Source organism: Micrasema longulum, unplaced genomic scaffold (genome assembly GCF_059751315.1).
Source record: "Micrasema longulum isolate JH-2025_06_02 unplaced genomic scaffold, ASM5975131v1 h1tg000161l, whole genome shotgun sequence".
Taxonomy (NCBI): domain Eukaryota; kingdom Metazoa; phylum Arthropoda; class Insecta; order Trichoptera; family Brachycentridae; genus Micrasema; species Micrasema longulum.
In genome coordinates, this window is record NW_028277366.1 from 144,980 (window position 1) to 164,421 (window position 19,442).

At 32.0% G+C, this 19,442-nt stretch overlaps 1 protein-coding gene across 1 annotated transcript in view; it reads left to right on the forward strand.

Annotated features, from left to right (window-relative positions):
• Nucleotides 1-19,158, forward strand: part of LOC148284074 (protein rolling stone-like) — a 34,112-nt gene extending 14,954 nt beyond the window's left edge. The window contains exons 2-6 of the mRNA XM_088242724.1: nt 11,677-11,796; nt 13,631-13,874; nt 14,986-15,099; nt 15,576-15,756; nt 18,703-19,158. Coding sequence (XP_088098850.1) covers nt 11,710-11,796; nt 13,631-13,874; nt 14,986-15,099; nt 15,576-15,756; nt 18,703-18,916 — 840 coding nt within the window. The 5' untranslated portion in view covers nt 11,677-11,709 and the 3' untranslated portion in view covers nt 18,917-19,158. The remainder of the gene's footprint in view (nt 1-11,676; nt 11,797-13,630; nt 13,875-14,985; nt 15,100-15,575; nt 15,757-18,702) is intronic.
• Nucleotides 19,159-19,442: the final 284 nt, after the last annotated feature.

Here is a 19,442-nt window from a genome sequence, read left to right on the forward strand (position 1 = left end):
CCATGCAAGAGGTTTCGGGTTCGATTCCCGACATAGTCGTCATAAAAATATATATTAAAAATGGTGTTTTCACACTGGAATATTTCATATCCCTGGACTGGCACCTAAAGCTGATCATCTTACCTTCTCGTAACAAAAAAGTATCAAGGTACTCTGCAAATGGTGTACCAATGCAGTACCCTATGCACCATTAGGTGCAAAAGGTAATGATGAAGATGACTTATCTTTAAGTTTCTTTTATTATTGCTTATCATCGGTTCTTTTTTGAAATTCCTTTAAGTGTAAATTCAAATTAAATATCCCAACTAGAAACCTCAGACAAAACTTTCATACCGATAACCATAGAACTAACTATGGTTTTCATTCCCCTATGCCCAGAATTCTTAGGTCTGCCAACACACATACCAGTCTTAATTTCTTTGATAACAAGTTCTCTTCTTTCAAACGATCGCTGAATCAAATTCAAAAAACACTTCTCTCCCGCTTCCACTCCCACCAAGTCTTCTATATACCATTGTGTCTTTCTACTTTCCTTTATGATAAGTTTAAATGCATAAATATGTCCATAAAAATGCCCATTGGGCGTATATATAAATAAATAAAGTATATTTTTTTTCTTAAATTTTTTTTGAGCATTTGAGCACGTTTTTTAACCTCATTTTAAAATTACTTTTATTGTGTATTTTTATTGTATACTTTCGATTATAAATAATTTAAATACTGATTAGATTTAATATAACTTGCTTACCGGTTATACATCTGCTTACGGATGCTTTTAATATAACTTGCTTACCTGTTATTTTTGGTTTAATTTAAATATTGGTTTTTTTGTAATTACTTTGAGCTTGTTATTAATCTTTTCAATTTTAATTTTATCTTTCAAAAGCAAAATTGAAATGGAATAAAAATAAGCATCTACCGTTTAAAAAAACCTTAAATCACTATCAGTTTTTAGATTTTTTCTCTTATACTATTATTTTTACACTTAAGTTATTCTCCAAATAAAAAAACGGTCAATAAAAGGAAAACAATGGTTATACGTCATTCGAAAGAAAATGTTCTGCCATACAAGATATTGTATTTGCTTTTACGTTACATGCATTATTTAATTTGATCACAAGTCTTCAAAACGGAATGTCTAGTAGACGAAAGCGAGCATTTTCGACACCTCTTTGTATGGTGAACATGCTATGAATTTCAGTTTTTTTTGTGTGTGTTAATTCATTGAGATAAACAATAATAGCATATAAAAAAACGCATTAATCATTTCATCAATTCTTCAACAGTAAATCATCGACATATTACGCGGAGATAAAGAACTATCATTTATGTTGAAAGCATTCACTTTGTTTTATTTTATTTATTTGGATAACCAACAGCTATAATTATTGTGGTCAAACATTTTAAATAATGTAAGTAAATATTAATATATCACCGCTTGCCGACTTTTTGTGTGTACCGGTTTCGAGACGTACCTGTCCCTTCGTCTTTACATAAATACTATGTAGTATACTACGGTGATGTTAAAGGGAAAAGTGTATTTTAGTATTTGCATGTTGGCGTAGCGAGTGTCCTGACGAAGAGATGAAGAGGCCACTTTACACACTATGTAACATTCACACATTTCTTCAATTCTTTCAGATGTTATTTTTTTTTCTTCTTGGGCTTGTTGATTTTATCAACAATAATTTTAGTTTGTCCAAATTTGTGTAGACAAAGACGGATTTTTACCCTCTAGGAAGTTATTAAGATTATTTTTTTAAGGATTAACCCGCTAAGCCTCTATTTAGAGGCATGTCAGCAGGAGAGGAAGAGGGAATATGGAAGAAGGTTATGAAAAATAGATCACAACACTTAGCCCAATCTTTCTTGATTTTTTTCTTGCAACTGGCGGGAATCGAACCCGCGACGCCAATTTCACAGTTATCCGTCTAACCAACTGCGCCACGGTGTCTGATTAAAATATTTTTACAACAGAGATGGAGAACATTTATTGAAAGGCAATGAGACAGGCATTTAAAGGGTCAATAAAGTATTTGAGCACATTGGCTAGTTTGAGTGGCCACTTTAAATGAACACGCCGAAAGTCGGAATAATCGGTTTGCGTCCATGAAAACATTTATGAATGTAAAGAAAACGAGGTGGTATGCAAAGACATCCATACCAACCAACATCTTCTTAATTTTCTTCTTCAGCCTTGTTCTCTCCGTTGCTAAACAAAGGTCTCTTCCAAATGTCTCCATTCTTTCCTATCTCCCGCTTCCACCATCCATGTTTTACCGGCTATCGAGGCAATGTCATCGACCCATATTTTTTGTGGCCTTCCAACACTTCTTTTGTTTGCCCGCGGTCTCCATTTTATTTTGCCATCTCTTTGTCTCGTCAAGTTTCCTGCTCACTGCCATTTTCAATTTTGCTACACGATCCGTGATATCTACGACTCCGGTTCAGCGCCTTATTTCTTCATTTCTTATTCTGTCTCTTGACATACACCAAGCATCTGTCTTGCCGTGATTCGTCGCGTGCATTTTTGTTTCTGGTTCCTTTTCTGTGTCACAGATATGGTTTCCAGTCCGTATGTCGTCACCGGCAATATACACGATACACGACTCATAGAATTGTCTTTTAAGGCATACTGAGACTTTTTTTATTTTTAAAAATATTTATACTCAGACATAGAATTAAGAATAGCCCAGAAACCGCATATGCACATCAAACAGAAGGCGACTCAACTACTCATAAATGAGTAGGTTTACGTTTTGACCCATTAGTTTCTTTGTAGACGTCGCTAGTACGCAACTCTATTTGAATTCAACTATGCCGTGTTGTGTCCTTTTAAAGTTTAGAAATACTGCTAGGATCTTAAAGAAACAGGATGCAATCATATTTCATCTGTAATTTGCAAATGAATGTGAATATAACAAATGCATTACTTAAAAATTAAATTATGTTTCCATCTGTCAGATTGTCGAAGAAACAAAATGGAAATTTCATTAGTGTTGCCAAAGTAGTAAATTTTTTTACCCTACTTTGCTCATCTAATGAAATAATTAATGAAAATTAGACCTCAGATTAAACAACGCCGTGGGGGACATTTGAATGACATTATCTTTAAAACATCAAGTATTATTTAACACAATATAAAAATATCCGTTTTATGTCAAATAAAATTTGTTTTATATTTTAAGTTCAAATTTCATTAATTCAATTACTCTTATTAAATGACCCTTTGCTTATCTACTCTGTGGTGTCAATCAATGTTTCCGCGTGCACAATAAAATTTTAGAGAAATTAACAGATTACTTTTTTTTACCTTACATTTGTGTTATGATTTTTTTTCCCCATCAAGCAACATCACGACCCATTAATAATTTTCACTTTTGGAATTCAATCATAAACAAGTACTTAGGTACCTGCTTTTAAATGAAAAGTCTTTTTCCAAGGTAAAAGCAGGCAATGCCGGTCTCGTGGTGTAATGGTCTGCGCGTTTGTCTAACATGCAAGAGGTCTAGGGTTCGATTCCTGACATGATTGATATAAAATATTTATTATAGAGGATGATTTTAAACTAACAATATTTCATAGTCCCTGGACTGGGGTACCTAAAGCGTGAGACAGACCATCTTACATTTATGTAACAAAAATGATCAAGATTCGCTGCGATTGGTGTGCCAATCCAGTTCCCTATGCACCATTGCGGAAAAGGATGATGATGATGAATAGTAGGCAAGTCAACGTTCGAGCAGAACAACGTCTGCCAGGTCCGGTGGTGTATTAAAAAAATGTACATTTTTGAAAAATTGGGTAGGACTGTAGGTACAGTATTCAAAATTAAATTTACACTATTCACATGCCATTCAAACACATATTTTCAATTCTATGCATTTACAGATTTACATTGCGTTTGCTGGCCATCGATAAAATATTACAAATTCATTCGTCTCTGCCCGTTCTGTTTCAATTGAATATGTAGACTAACATACGAATTGTTTTTGCCATATTTTGTATACAGGTGTTCTTTAAACCCTATCACATCCGAAACCACGATGATTATTATGAGCAAGAAGACATATTGGCACATAAAATATTATTTTAGAACGAATATTTTTTTTTTAATGTAAAAAAAAGCAAATGGTTGCTTACTTCTGCAGGGGAGAAGCGAGGAGAGGGAGGAGGGAATCTGATACTGTGCCGCGCTCCCCTCACTTCTCATCTGCAGAAGTAAGCAACCATTTGCTTTTTTTTATATTTTATTTTTTTAAACTTTCTTTATGCTAAATATTTTTTTTCTTATGCTAATATTTGTTTTGCCTATACTGATCATCGTGGTTTCGGATGTGACCGGGTTAAAAGAACACCTGTATACAATCGTATGGCCAAAATTCGCCATGCGAAACGACCGCTTGTACCATTAAAAATACCTACATATTATAAACATGTAATGTAATGTATTATACACATGTACGAGTAATGTAATGTATTACATGTACTTCTGTAACGTATGGCAGTTATAATATTTATGGTTCCTTTTTATTTTGTTTCAGCGTACGTTAAAGTATATTGTTCCAAAGGTATTGACTATGTTGCCACTCGACTTGAAAACATGTCATAATAAACGTAAAATTATGTTTTTATTACGAAATTGGTTAATAGACAGATCGATACCATCCAGATCAGCTCCGATCAGGTGACCATTTTACCACGTAGGGGGTTTACTAGCGAGTAACTAGCGATTTTGGAAATCGATTTACATTTAAACCGGTAAATACTAGTTGAGATTTTTATTAAAAGTTAATCTCCAAGCATAAAGAGAAAGTTGATTGGAGCCAACGGTTAAAAAAAAGCAAACAATGTTGCGAAAATTACTCGATTGAAACTATTATGTAAATTTCGTAGTACATTAAACATCTTGCATACTCTTCACCAAATTCTAATTTGTATATTGCAAAGAACATTGATGTTTTAGATACTCGCTAAGCGTTTTCAAGAGGAGGTTAATTCAATTAACAAATTACAACAGAGATGGAGCACGTTTTAGAGAAAGGAAATGGAGTTCTAGGCATTTACAGGGCTTATGAAGTGTCATTGGCTGCTTAAAGTGACCACTTTACAACACTGTGTAACATTCACCATTTTGCCCATGTTTGAACATCCATATTTCTTCCATTATTGCATCTGTTAAATTTAGTTAAGTTAAAAAGCTAAAACCTTTATTGTTGTGGAGATATTCATCTGATTTAATTATTTCACATAATAGGCAACGCCTGAAAACAAATGGTTCACGAAGCAGTTCAACAATTTATTGGAGAATTGTTTTTAGGCGTTGCCTAGTATGTAAAATAATTCGATCAGATTAATATTTTCACAACAACAAAGGTTTCAGCTATTTAACTTCTCTAAAATCAACAGATGGAAGAATTGAATTATGGATGTTAAAGCATAGGCAAAATGGTGAATGTTACACAGTGTGTAAAGTGGCCACTTCAACTAGCAATTGACATGTCATTAGCCCTGTAAATGCCTTGACTTCCATATTCCCTTCTATAAAGTGTTATTTATCTCTGTTGTTATTTGTTAATCTTAATGACACTCTAGGAGGTGAAATTAGGTGAATAATGGTGAAAAATATTAAAAAAACAGTTGGAACTATTAATCATTCAATAAAACACCAATGTGGAGTTTAGACTACTACTACTACTCATACTACCATCACGCCATTTCCCCGTAGGGGTAGGCAGAGAGAATGGACCGCCACACACGTCTATCCTGGCATACAATCCTAGCCTCTTCCACATTCATACATCTTGTCATACATGCCCTTCGGTTCTATCTGCTTTTGACATGACCAGACTTAAGATTTTGGTTTATCTGATCATGCCACGTCTTCCTTGGTCGTCCTAGTCTAACGTTGCCGTTCATTTTTGCCATATATACTTGTTTTACCATTCTCTCGTCGTCCATTCGTTCTACGTGACCAAACCATCTCAGAGACCCTTTCTTAATCTTATCAATTATACTTGACTCAGATTTACACTCTCGCCTGATTTCATCATTCGTAACCCTGTCATACATTGATTTCCCACACATTCGTCTAAGAGATCGCATTTCAACCGCGTTCACTCGGCTTTCATCCTTCCTCTGCCAGTTCCATGTTTCACTTCCATACATAAGTGTTGGGACTAAAACTCCGTTTCGACTATTATTTAAAATAAACCTCTGTAAATTAAATCAATATTAACATCTAATTATTATATTAATTTAAAAGCTGTATCCTTAGAGTATATACTCTAAGGCTGTACCCCTACAAATATTTGTAAATAATGGAAGGTTTTCCCAATATACCCATAATGTACATAATAAAATGTACTCAGTATACCCGAATTGATTTTTAATTACTTTTCTTATGTTGGTTTATCCAAAAATACTCCCTTAAACTATTAGCACACTAGCTATATCATAATTAAACAGCAATTGGTTTAAGTGTATAAGGAAACTTTGGAAATATTTAAGTTAGTTTGATAATGTCCTAACAAGACGAAACGCGTCACACTTGTAGATACATATTTTTTTAAAGTAGAATAAAATAAAATAAAACTATTTTATTTTGGATGCCTTACCAAATTTTACGTCGGTTCTTTTCCAAAAGGTGGCAATTGAAATTTAAAAGTTGCAATTTATTACGTTATAATATGGTCAATATCAATGTTTTTATGATGGCAATTTTCAAACTGACGCATAAAGGCCAAATACCTTATTTGAAAGCATTCCAATCAAAAATTTTGCTTGCAATTTAGTTTGAAATGCATTTTTTCGATTTACTCAAAAACTTTAAAAATTGAGCTATCAATGTATGTATTTCAATTTAGAACTTTTTTAGCAACAAAAAATGTTTCATACAAGAGTTGATATAATTTTGTCAATTCTGACAACGTGCCGAGATAAAATTGACAAAATTAATGTCTCCAATTTTAGATTGTAAGTTTGGCCAAAATACATTGGGGTCAATTGTGAATCATTTCTTCCAATTGCCATTTACGCCCGCCTAACCTGTACGTATACCTACCTAATTTTTTTAGGTATACATACGTATTTAAAAAATAAATCTGTGCAATAATTTAATTAGTGCATAGACCTTTTCAAAAATTAAGTGCTTATAATTTTAATATTTAAAACATCAAAAAAAGTACTGTTTCTATTCAAATAAGGTATTTTTGCGATACGATTTATAAAAGATGAAATGAAAAAATCCGAGAGGGTACATTTTATGTAATCTATGGATGCGTTGGTGAAAAAGTTAAACAATAGGGTATTATCATCTTCATCATCATCATTTCCTAATCCACACCTAGTGGTGTAATGGGCACTGCTTTGGCACTCCAATCGCAGCGTATCTAAATCATTTTTGTTACATGTAAGGTAAGGTGATCAACCTTGCTTGGTGCCAGTCCAGGAACGTTGAAATATTAAAGTGTAGAACCACCCTTTTAATCGATTGCACGTCCACCCTGCCAGGAATCGAACCTAGGACCTACCTCTCCTACCCAGTCGCTTCCCTTGTTCGCGTCTGGTGCGTGTTGCTTCGTTGGACAAATACGTTTCTATATCAATATTTTTGTAGGAGAGGGGTAGAAGTTTGCGAAAGGGATGCTAGTTCAAGAAATTAAAAATTTACTCCCAAAAAAAAGACTTCGGAAAAAAAATATTTTGATTTTTTTAAAAGCTTACTGTGAGGAATCTTCCTCAGAAGTTTCGCGGTCTGGTCCTGAAAAGCCGTTTATAACAAGGAAGACAAAGACGCCCAGCTGTGATCAGTGTTTATGTTAAAGACACAAAAACAAAAGAAGAAATTCGTTCAATCAGTCGGTTTTTGGCAGTAAACGGCAGTGCACGCTAGTTTATCACCGGCGTTTTTATGATTTAATTTTTTTTCTATAATAGGACTAAATTATACTATATTTGTATAAATTATGGGGAAGTAATTATTTAACAGTATGTGTGCATTGTTTTTTTTTCTTTCAAATGTCTCCAGAATATTCTGTGTTTTACTTGAGGTAACACGATGTTACATCACCGCGTGTAAAAAAAATATGTAGCACAGCTTTTTAAGACTTTAGATATGATTTAAAAAACAGTAAATAAATTATAATATTCATGCTAATTGCTATCTGGACGCAAGTAAAAAATTACAGCTAAATATAAAAATCAAGCAAATCGAAAATGATACGAAGGAGCGAAGAAATAAAAATGGAGCATTGTTAGCTTGATTTTTTTGACGTCCTTTATGATAATGAATACAAACGACCTTTGTAGTATTTGATACAGGAAATATAATTGAAGAAGAGCCAATTGGTTGTGTGTAAAGAGCAACCCTGATACAGGATATTGAAATATAAAACCGTAATTAAAAGTTGGTGTTCGTTGTTACTAGTTACGGGTGACCCTGTGGGAGTAACGCGAGTTGCTGTTGCATTATGGAACAGAAAATAGCTTTAACAAAAATTAAACTGAAGTCCTGTTTACAAAATAAACGCTGACACGTATTTTGCCACCATTTTGTAAAAAAGCAGCTATTTGAAAAAATCCCATTTTGAGATATGACGCATTTTAGTATAAATCAACTTTATGCCAATTATTAAAAACTGTAAGTAATCTTAAGTAAAAATACAGTTCGTTAATAGTTTTTTATAAAACCAGAGTGTCATATCGCACTCTGTTTTTGTTTGAATCTCTAGATACAGAGGTATTCCTCTAACTTATCCCCACCGGAGATGCGTCCGATTAGACCCATTCTAAATGATCGACTATGGCAAAAGTATTTTTTATACATCAATTTCCTTTGCTAAATCGTCAAATATTGTACACCAAACTTTACCACAAGTCTTTTAATGATTGAGAGCATATTGCGATGAAAGAAAAATAATGTAAAACCCACAAAAATGCCTAAAAGGTGACATTTAAAACTGGGTCTAATTTGAACCAACACCGCCACCCGCGTATGTTTTTGAGCCACCGGGCTTTAAGATTTAAGAACTTTAAAACATGTCGTTTTTCATCCTGAAAACCATTTTTGTATTGCTGTTTGATCGATGGTTCGAAATTTCTTGTACAACATTACCTCATATTTAACCTATTTTTGTGATTTTTGTCGAAGAGCTGCCTTTTTGATTATGACGGCATTATTGCATTCAAAATAACATTTTTTTTTCTATGTTTTCCACTGGTTTTGGTTTCATTTTCTTACACCACGGCTTACTTGCTCTAGATTTGACGCTAATTGAGAATAATAAAATTAAACTACTGGGTCGAAAAACTTTAAAGTGATTTAGGTCTTCGATCGAGATATAATATAGATCCTTTTTTATGATTAGTCATTTTATTCTTACATACTACGGAATGTCATTTATTTGTTTTCGCAATTTAGCTATATGAATATTTTGTATGGTTTTAGTAGCATTTTTTGAATGACAGATTATTTTGAGTTTACATTTCAATCGCTCACTATCCTAATTTTTTGTGATTTTTTCGAAAAATCTGACTTTTTTGTGTGGTTCATTTTGTTCCTAATATTAATATTTCACCCGGTTTTGTTCCGATATTTGAAAGCTTTACTTGCTTGGCACCAATTTTGCAATTTTATAATATTTAATATTTGCATTATTAGCTGTATGTTATATTAAATTATTTTTTTACGAGTGGAATGTTGCGGAGTGGCTTTTTAAAGGTTCGGTTTTTTTTTTCTTTTCTGGCATAGTGTTTAGCAATATATAAAGAACTATAATTAGCCTATAATTTCAATTTAATTGTAAATATTTTATTTTGGTAATGTATCCAAAATAAAACAAGTTTATTGGAGTGTAATTCTACTTTATTTTTTATAAAATATTGTTTTATTAAAATATTGTTTTTTTTATAAAATAAAGTTTGTTTGAAAATGTCTTAACAAGACGAAACGCGTCACAATATATCCTTTGTATATTTTATAAAAAATAAGAAAAAGTAGAATTACACTCCAATAAACTTGTTTTATTCTGGATACACTACCAAATTAAATATGGAATTCTACCAATTGTCGGCATACACAATAAATAATGTGAATATTTTATTTTGTTAATATGGCTGTTGTTTTCTTTTAATAAATAAATTATAAAAAATCTTCTTTGAACGTACATATTTCTTTTATTCTTCCAACTGATTACTTTCCCGTCTCAAAGAAGTTTTCCATCCTTAAGTAAAACATTTATGAACCTTGGAAAAAAATCCCTTTCCGATTCTTCAAAAGATTTGACATTCTCAAAACATTTTAAAATGCCATATTCGTATTTTGAGTATGTAAAAATCTATCTTAATTGGATTTAACTAACTAGAAAGTTAATAATTGTTATATTTAATATCAAACAAACTTTTGTTTATTTTAACTATTTTGTTTATTGAGAAGAGATTTTTTTTTCAACTAGTAAATAATTCTTTTTCTCAAATTGAGTCGAAGTCAAAACTTTTAAACTTAATATAAAAACTTACCCTTTTTGCGAACTAGTCTTTTTATGACTGTGAAATTAAAAAAAATTGGTATATATTTATATCCTCTAAAAATGGTTATAAAAAAAATTATATAAAAATTGTTCACCAGTCTTAAAGATGCCTACTTAGACAAAAGCGCTCGTTGGTGAATAAATAAAATAGTAAAACTAAACTGAAGCTTGATTGATATTTTATATCGAAATAATTGAGTATTAAGTTTTATCCAACTATATCAAGAGATATGGAGTTATTGTTTTTATTTTATTTTATTGGGAAGTTCAGCAAGTATGCATCCAATTTGTAAGTAAGCATTAGTATCATTCTTCAAATTATATATCCTAATTTATACAACTCCACCATCTTACAAGAATTATATAAAATAAACGTGTAGATTAATTAAATTAATTTGCGTAATACTAAATATTGAGTTAAACCAATTGTTTTTTTAAAGAAAAGAGAAGAGAAAATTAGAAGTAATTAAAACTAAAATTCATTTACATTCTCAAAACTAAAGACTAAAAACGCAGCAATATTTTTTAATAATCATTTACTCTATTATGTTTATTTGTCGGCCCCGTGGTGTAATGGTCAGCGCGTTCGCCTACCATACGAGAGGTCTCGGGTTCGATTCCCAAAATGGTTGATATGAAATATTTATTTAAAAGGGTGTTTTCACACCAGAATATTTTATAGGCCCTGGACTGGTACCTGAAGCGTAAGACTTATAATCTTACCTTCACGTAACAAAATGATGAAGATACGCTGCGATTGGTGTACCAATGCAGTGCCCTATGCATAATTTGGTGCGGAAAAGGAATGATGATGAAATTATGTATTATTCACACATAGGTAGAAAGGTGATTATTATTCCTCTTCGCGTAATAGATAATCTCAATTGATGTTAGTAAATATGAGTTAAATATAACCACTTACCGACTGTTTATGTCTACCGGTTTCGAGACGTACCCGGCTCTTCGTCAGGACAATCTTTACACCAATGCACCTTTACCTTTATTATCACCGTAGTAAACATAATATATACGAAAAAAATACAAAAATAATAGTTAAAGGAGATGCAAATACTACAGTATCCGAACAATGCTTTGAACATAAATAAGGTAATCCCAATTTACATATTTTTTTCTTTTTTGCTTCTAGGCTCTCTGACTGCATCCTTCTCAGGAGGAAATAATGGTTAACAGTCCGTGGAAAGGACAATGTTCCTCTTGTCCACAAGCCGAAAAACAAATAAGGCCACATCATTTTGAAAGGTGCCAGGTAATAATTTAATCAAATAATAGTATAATTTTATAAGTTCATAATAATTAAAAGCGACAGAATAAATTTCATCATAAGGAATTTTCGATAGAAGATACTAAATTTTCGAACACCTATGAAAATACTAACAGATATGGACAGATAAGTTTTATACAGGGTGTTCTTTAAACCCTGTCACATCCGAAACCACGATGATCAGTATGGGCAAGAAAACATATAAGCATATTAAAAAATATATTTAGAATAAAGAAAATTTTTAAAAATAAAATAATGAAAAAAACAAAATTTTTCTTAATTCTCCAGTGAGGGGAGAAGTGAGGGGAGCGCGGTGCAGTGCCAGACTCCCCCCTTCCCCCAACTCGTTTTACCCCTGCAGAAGTAAGCAACCATTTGCTTTTTTTGATATTTTATTAATTTATTCGTTCTAAAAAAATATTTTAATGTGCCAATATGTCTTCTTGCTCATACTGATCATCGTGGTTTTGGATGTGACAGGGTTTAAAGAACATCCTGTATATGTTTAAAATTATAGACATGCATAGTAATTGACCTCATCCTAAAAATGTAAAATGGCCAGAATTTTCCAAAATGATATTTATCTTTTTATTCATTTTTTGCATTTTAATCAAAGATTAACAATAAAATAATGACGGGGTTACCTGTGCCGAGGACACTTAACAATTAACATTTTTTTAAAAAATATTTTTACATGTGAGAATAAACAAGGAAGACTTAATATACAGATATACTTAACAAAATGTACAGAAAGTTTTAAACACTACGATTTTTGTTTATATTTAATAAACATATTACAACAGAGACGAAGAACATTTGTAAGACGGTAATATTGAAGTCTAGGCATCTACAGGGCTTATGGCCTGTCATTGGATGGTTTAAGTGGCCACTTAACACACTGTGCAACATTCACCATTCTGCCCATATTTTAACTTCTATATTCCTTCAGTTCTTTCATCTGTTGATGTTTGTGAAGTTAGAGAGCTGAAACATTTATTTATGCGGGTGAGATTAAAGTGATTGAATTATTATACCTACATACATGTCTACAAAAATTTGGACAAACTCAAAAAATTGTTGATAAATCCACCTGGTCCATGAAGACGTATAGAAATTGAAAACAAATTTTCAGGCGTTGCCTAGTATGTAGGTGAAATAATTCAATCACATGAATCTCACCCGCAGAAATAAAGGTTTCAGCTCTTTAACTTCACAAACGTCAACAGAAGAAAGAACTGGAGGAATGAAGATGTTCAAATATGGGCAGAATAGTGAATGTTACACAGTGTGTAAAGTGGCCACATAAACCATCCAATGACTGATCATAAGCCCTGTAGATGCCTAGACTTCAATATTACCTTTCACAAATGTTCTTCGTCTCTGTTGTAATATTTTAATATATACAGATCCCTAGGGAGTTGAATCTAGTCCATGTCCACAAAAATTTGGACCAACTCAAAAAATTGTTGGTTTGTATTTAATTTATGTACTTTAATACTATTTATATTATAAAACGTACAATAAAATAACAAAAACATAACATTAACTATCTTGATGTAATCTCTTAAGGGTTGAATTGAATTAGTTTATACAAAATAATGGTAAATGTGTGAAACTAAAGGAATCTTTCAGAGTCTATTTAAACAGTTTTAGTGTTGTACCTGACACTAGCAGCATTTCGAGACTCTCCTTGTCATTTCAGAAATAGGGTAAAATAAATGTATAAGATTTTGTAATATTCAAAACAGTTAAGGGGTTCAAACAGACGTAATTTCTCTAGATTGTAATCAATGGATATAATATTATATTCTGTTTTCAGTGGCAAAGTAATGATGGACCAAATGTCTGGTACCTCCTGTACCGCTGGTTCCTGGCGATGACATTCCTTACCATCTGTCTCTACAGCATCATCAACTATCGCCGCTGGGAAGGTGACGATCTGAACAATTCCTGGAAATGGTTCATTTTCCTCACAAATTGGGGCTTCTTAGCCTGCACCTTACAATCCGTCTTAGCGCTGATGATAGTTCAGTCCACCTGGATCAAGAAATCGAAAGTCAAGGGTAAGTTCAAGATGAACCAGTTGATCGTTACCTATCGTTTTATATGTTTATTTTTTTGGTCAGAAATCAATTGCGGAACCTTGCTCATACACATTGGTCTGAAATATAAAGTAAAATTGCTTTGTTTTATTTTTAAAAAAAACCGACCGCCAATATATACCTAGCCTTTATATATATACATATGGACATATGTATATACCTATATAACATAGGTATATATAATATATGTAGCTTCAGAACAAAGATTATTGTATCTAGTGAAGCTGCTCAGTAGAAATATTTTCTCGCAATTTTTACACGTCAAACACCTATTATGTTTTATTTTGTACGAGCTGAACCCGGCAATGCTTTGCTATCTAGATTTGAGTACATGCTCGTATTTAGATTAAATGAACACAAAGAAAGTTCGATATCAATTATTGTGTTTAATCCAAATAAAATATGCACGTAAACATAATATTTTTTTTGTTTTGATTTACTTTTTTTTAATATCACTAAAATTCCAGTGAAAAGAAATAAACGGGTAAAATCAAAGGGAATTTAAGGAAATAATCTGATTGGGATGTATTAAAAACGAATGTTGTTTGTAAACATTCAAAAACAAACTTTTTTTGCACTAAAAAATAACATCGTTACATTTTTTTATTATATGCATTCTCGTCGAATACAACCCTGGTTATGGATAAAAAAAACGTTTACGCTCCTAACTTTTGTCTACTTAATAAATTCAATTTTTAATAGCTATAAACACGCTCGTGGCAAAGATCTACATTTCTCTAAAAACCGCAAGTAAATCACTCGAACAGTTATTCAGTTTATCGAGGACACACATACGAAAAACTTTTATTCATATAGATTGCAAATATGCATGTACTTTTTGCCAATAAACGCCGTATTTTGGCACTGCACTGAGTTAATAATTGCTGCGTTTATATCAAAACGGGAAAAATGTGTTTCATGCAACAATTTTGACCATTCTGACGAAACGCAACGATTTTACTAACCCTTTTTCGTTGCAACTGGCCCTAAGCCTAGTGTATTACGTTTTTTTTTCTTATTTGATATTACTTTACAGAACAGTAGATTTAAATTGTTTATTTTTATTTCTTAGATGAAACAAGACAACTTTCCAAGGTGCACCACATCTATTGGGCTCTTCACAACCTGGCCGTAGACATGGCACTAGTTGTCAGCTTAGTTTACTGGTCTCTAGTTTACGAACCAAGTAAGTTTATCGATTTTAAACGCTGTTTTAATTCAACAGGATGACGTATTTATATATTTATTTTTTATTTTACAATTCATGCGTGACTTTTTCATTGTATTAACAAAATAATTTATCAGGTATTATTGGGAGATTGAACCGAAGTGACAGACGAAGCTGTACATCAATTTTTTTATTAATTATCTGTTACATGAAGGTAAGGTGATCAATGTCTAGGAATATTGAAATATTACAGTTCAAGCAACTTTTCAAATCAATATTTCTTTAACAATATTTTGAGTTTGTCCAAATTTTGTAGACAAGGACTGGATTCAACTCCCTGGGGAGCTGTTAATATTGACATATTACAACAGTCCTAATTTGATATCACTAATTTGAAATTAATTCAATGTATATGATAATATTATGGTTTATGTTTAAGTAAAATATCACGAACAAGTATCGAAAGCAAGTATTTACCATTCGTTTGGTTTCAGAAACGCATCCCTTGGACGCAATTAACTGTTTGACTCACGCTGGAAACTCAATAATGATGCTGATAGATATGTTTATGGTGATGCACCCTTGCCGCCTCATCCATATCCTGAACCCCGTCGTTCTTGCTATAGTATACTTCATCGCGTCATACATCTACTACGTCTGTGGCGGCACTGACAGGTAAACATGTTTTATCAACCTATAGTAGGGCCAATTTAATAGGTCACATTTGACGTTTGTCGGTTTTAGCTTCATAGTGAGTTAAAAACATCGATTAAAGTGAATGAATCGATTCGGACTTCAAACATAATATATGTGAATTGAATTCAGTTACTATGAAAAAGTACTTATAGGTCCTGTAATTTTATTTTAAAAATCATTAGTCAAATCCCTGTCTTATTATTATTTTCTATCGTAAATTTAAGGAACAAAATAAGATAAGTACATAATTTAACAAAATTATCAACCTTTAATTTTTCTGGGTAACATCCCTAGTGTTTAAAAAGAAAAAGGGTTCACTGATGCAACATTGTAACGACGTTTAGAACAGAAAAAGTTTATTATGTTTAGAATGGTGTATTAGTGAAAGTAAATCGTAAAATTACCTTCTTTTGTCACTATTACAATAAATATGCAATCGTAATTGAAAAAAGTTAAGCAATTGTGCAGTTCTAAATTTGAAAAAATTAATAATATTTTATACCCGTCCTTACAAGGTTATGTTGTTGAATTTTGATGAAGTGTCAAATGTGACCTATTAAATTGGCCCTTCTGTAATTACCTTATTTTGATTGCTTATTAAAATGCATGGGTTTTAAATTTTTGTTCAACAACTATGGTAAAGTTGTACGGTGGGTTTCGCATGTTGGTTTGATTGACGTCCTTACGAAGAGACGGGTACGTCTCAAAACCGTTAGACATAGAAAAGTCGGAAAGTGGTTATATAAAAATATTCAATAACATTTACTTTACTTTTCTTCAGATTCTTTTTTTACATTGTATAGCGGTGTGTGTAGGAAAGTGTTTAAAACGAAATCTTAAATTCTTTAACCAAGTTGTGGTTCTGTAGCCAGTGTTGCAACTCGGGGATCGAAAGTCTGAATTTCGAAGCCCGCTCTATTTTATTTTATTTTTTAAAAGGAATAACAAGCTAAGACTTCATTTCGAGGCTTGTCAACAGGTGGGAAAGAGAGGATATAGAAGGAGGTGATGAAAAATACACCACAACACCCAGACAATTGAGAAAAAAATATTTCTTGAATTATTTTCCAGCAACTGGCAGAAATCGAACCCGCGACGCTAGTTTCACAGTTGGCCGTCTAACCAACTGCGCCACGGCGCCTGTCAATTATCATTATATTACAACTTGATAACAATTTTCTAATGGTGGGTTTTTCACAACTCATTGAAAATGTTTACAATATGTATTGTAATATTTAAGTAAATTTATACGAATGGAAATATTATTATTTTTGTTTAAAAAAAAGAACTCGTAAACATAGTGCATCAGAATGACTTTAGTTATAATTTTTTAAACGATTAAAATGGTTTTATCCTCTGCGTTTCTCAGGCGTTTCGTCATTTTAAGTAGAATTTTAATTCAGTTGTAATGTTGCTGTCTTTGAATTAAATTATTTATTTAACTCTTCGTGCTTATTCTAAATTGTACATTAGCGGGCTTATTTTCCCAATGGCGATTTCATCCAACCGGTCAATAAAATAAAACTCTTGTTCATACAATTTAAGTTTCAAAACGTATTTACTAGAAAATAAAATAAAAATCTAAAGATACGTAAAACAAAAACATAAATAACTGTATTTGTATTTAAATTACCTTCAATCAATACTATTAGTCAACGGGTAAAGGGAATAAAGAGGAAAGATGAAAAGAGGATAGATTTCGGAATAGAAAGAAGACGTTTTTTCAAAAGTGATTTTTTATTTGTATTCTTTATTTAGGTAACCAACGGCTGTATTTATTTTATATATGAAACAAAACAAATCATCTTAATCCAAAAGAAAAAAATAAAAACATTAGACTTATTTCGAAAGCAAACGCCGCACCTCATTATGATTATTCGCAAATAAATCAATTTATGATTAATAATTTTGCCATTACATTTTAATTGGTGAAAGTTCGCCATAAATACGAATTTTGCCTACAATTGGATGAAACAAGGGGAATATGAAGAAGAAGGTTTTATGGTTTTTTTCCTAAGAACTTTTGGAGGAATATCAATAAAGAGTTTGGATAGTCATTCGGGACAGGTCAGTCAATTGAACCAGGGGCAATTTTCGACAGATAAATTATATCAGCTATTTTGCGACGTTTTTGCAGACTAAATGGGTGTTTTTTTTGCGTATTTGAATGTATTGCTCGGATTTAAATTAAAGTTTCAACGGAAACACATGTACTTGACAAATTTATTTAGTACATTTTCAATTTTCAATGCGTGATATCTGCACATTGCACATAGGATTCCATATTTGTGATGCATATTCGCAAATGATTTTGAGTGTCTTTGCCACGATGAACAACGTAGAGCTACGCATAACAAAGCCAAGCGTTCGTGATGACTTGTTTATGATACTGTCAACATGGGCGTCGAAAAGTAATTTACTATCATGGCATACACCTAGCCACATAATGAGCGTTAAAGGCTTTGACTCTTAAGCACATAGTTAGTTTGCGACTAAATGTAATAATTTTAATAGAAAAACCGTAGAAACATCTTTGATGGTGGATGGGAGATGATTCCACAGTCGAGCCGCATGGACATTATATGAATTCGAGAAGAAAGAAGAATAAGTTCGAATGGGTATTAAGATTAATAATATTAAACTAATTATCGAGTCTGAAACAAAACTCTAATGCAACTTGATTTCTATTTGCAAACATGAAATGCCGATTAGACTTTAACGAAAATTGCCACTATTTGTAAATCACGTGCATGTGTTTAGTTATTTTATTTCAGAGTAAAAACAACAGACCCAAAATTAAACCCTGAGGACTTTTTTTGTAACTGTGATACTAAATCAAACTTGTTTTATTTAAAAACGGTAGCTAGATTTATGGTTGGTCTAATTTATAGTGATTTTATTGAGTTGTGTTTCTTTGTATTTCAGACATGGAAGACCATATATTTACCCGAGTCTGAACTGGAATAAACCCGGAAAAGCTGTATGCTTCTTCCTTTTGTGCCTAACTGTCTTAGCTGTAATTCATTGTGTATCTTATTGCCTGTACAGACTTAGGCACAGGTTGGCTCAGCGTTTGAACCCAACAACAACTATCATTCTTGCTCCACAAGAGAAACCCATGCTTGTAGAAATGGCTTGAAAAAGTTGTTTTAGCTACAATTTTAGCAGTCGAAAAATTGTGAATCATTTGCTTTAATTCTTATTTTTTTAGTCAACATTTATCACAGGGAACAAACGCTTACGACTAGTAGAATGAATAACTAATCTTAAAGATGATTTAAATTTTAAAAAATTATACATAGAGAAAATGAATACGGTTTTAAAATACCGATAAACTGTTTGTGCCAGGGATGATTATTTAAATCTTTTCACAAGCTCAAAGCTATTTCATTGTATTTATCTAGGGGTTAACATAAAATGTATGTATTGTGAGATTTCTTCACATGGCTTATGTCTAAAAATATGTTACAATATGACATCGTACGCAATGGGATGTTTTTCTAAACACATAAGTATGTTTAGAAAAGTAAAAATTGATAGACGAATATCTATGAGCAGTTAATCTAAACAGATAAACATTAAAATAATAATTGTATGTGTTTTAATCAATCAATAATATGGTAGAAGATATATTATACCAACTTTGAAATTGTCATCAGCTTCAG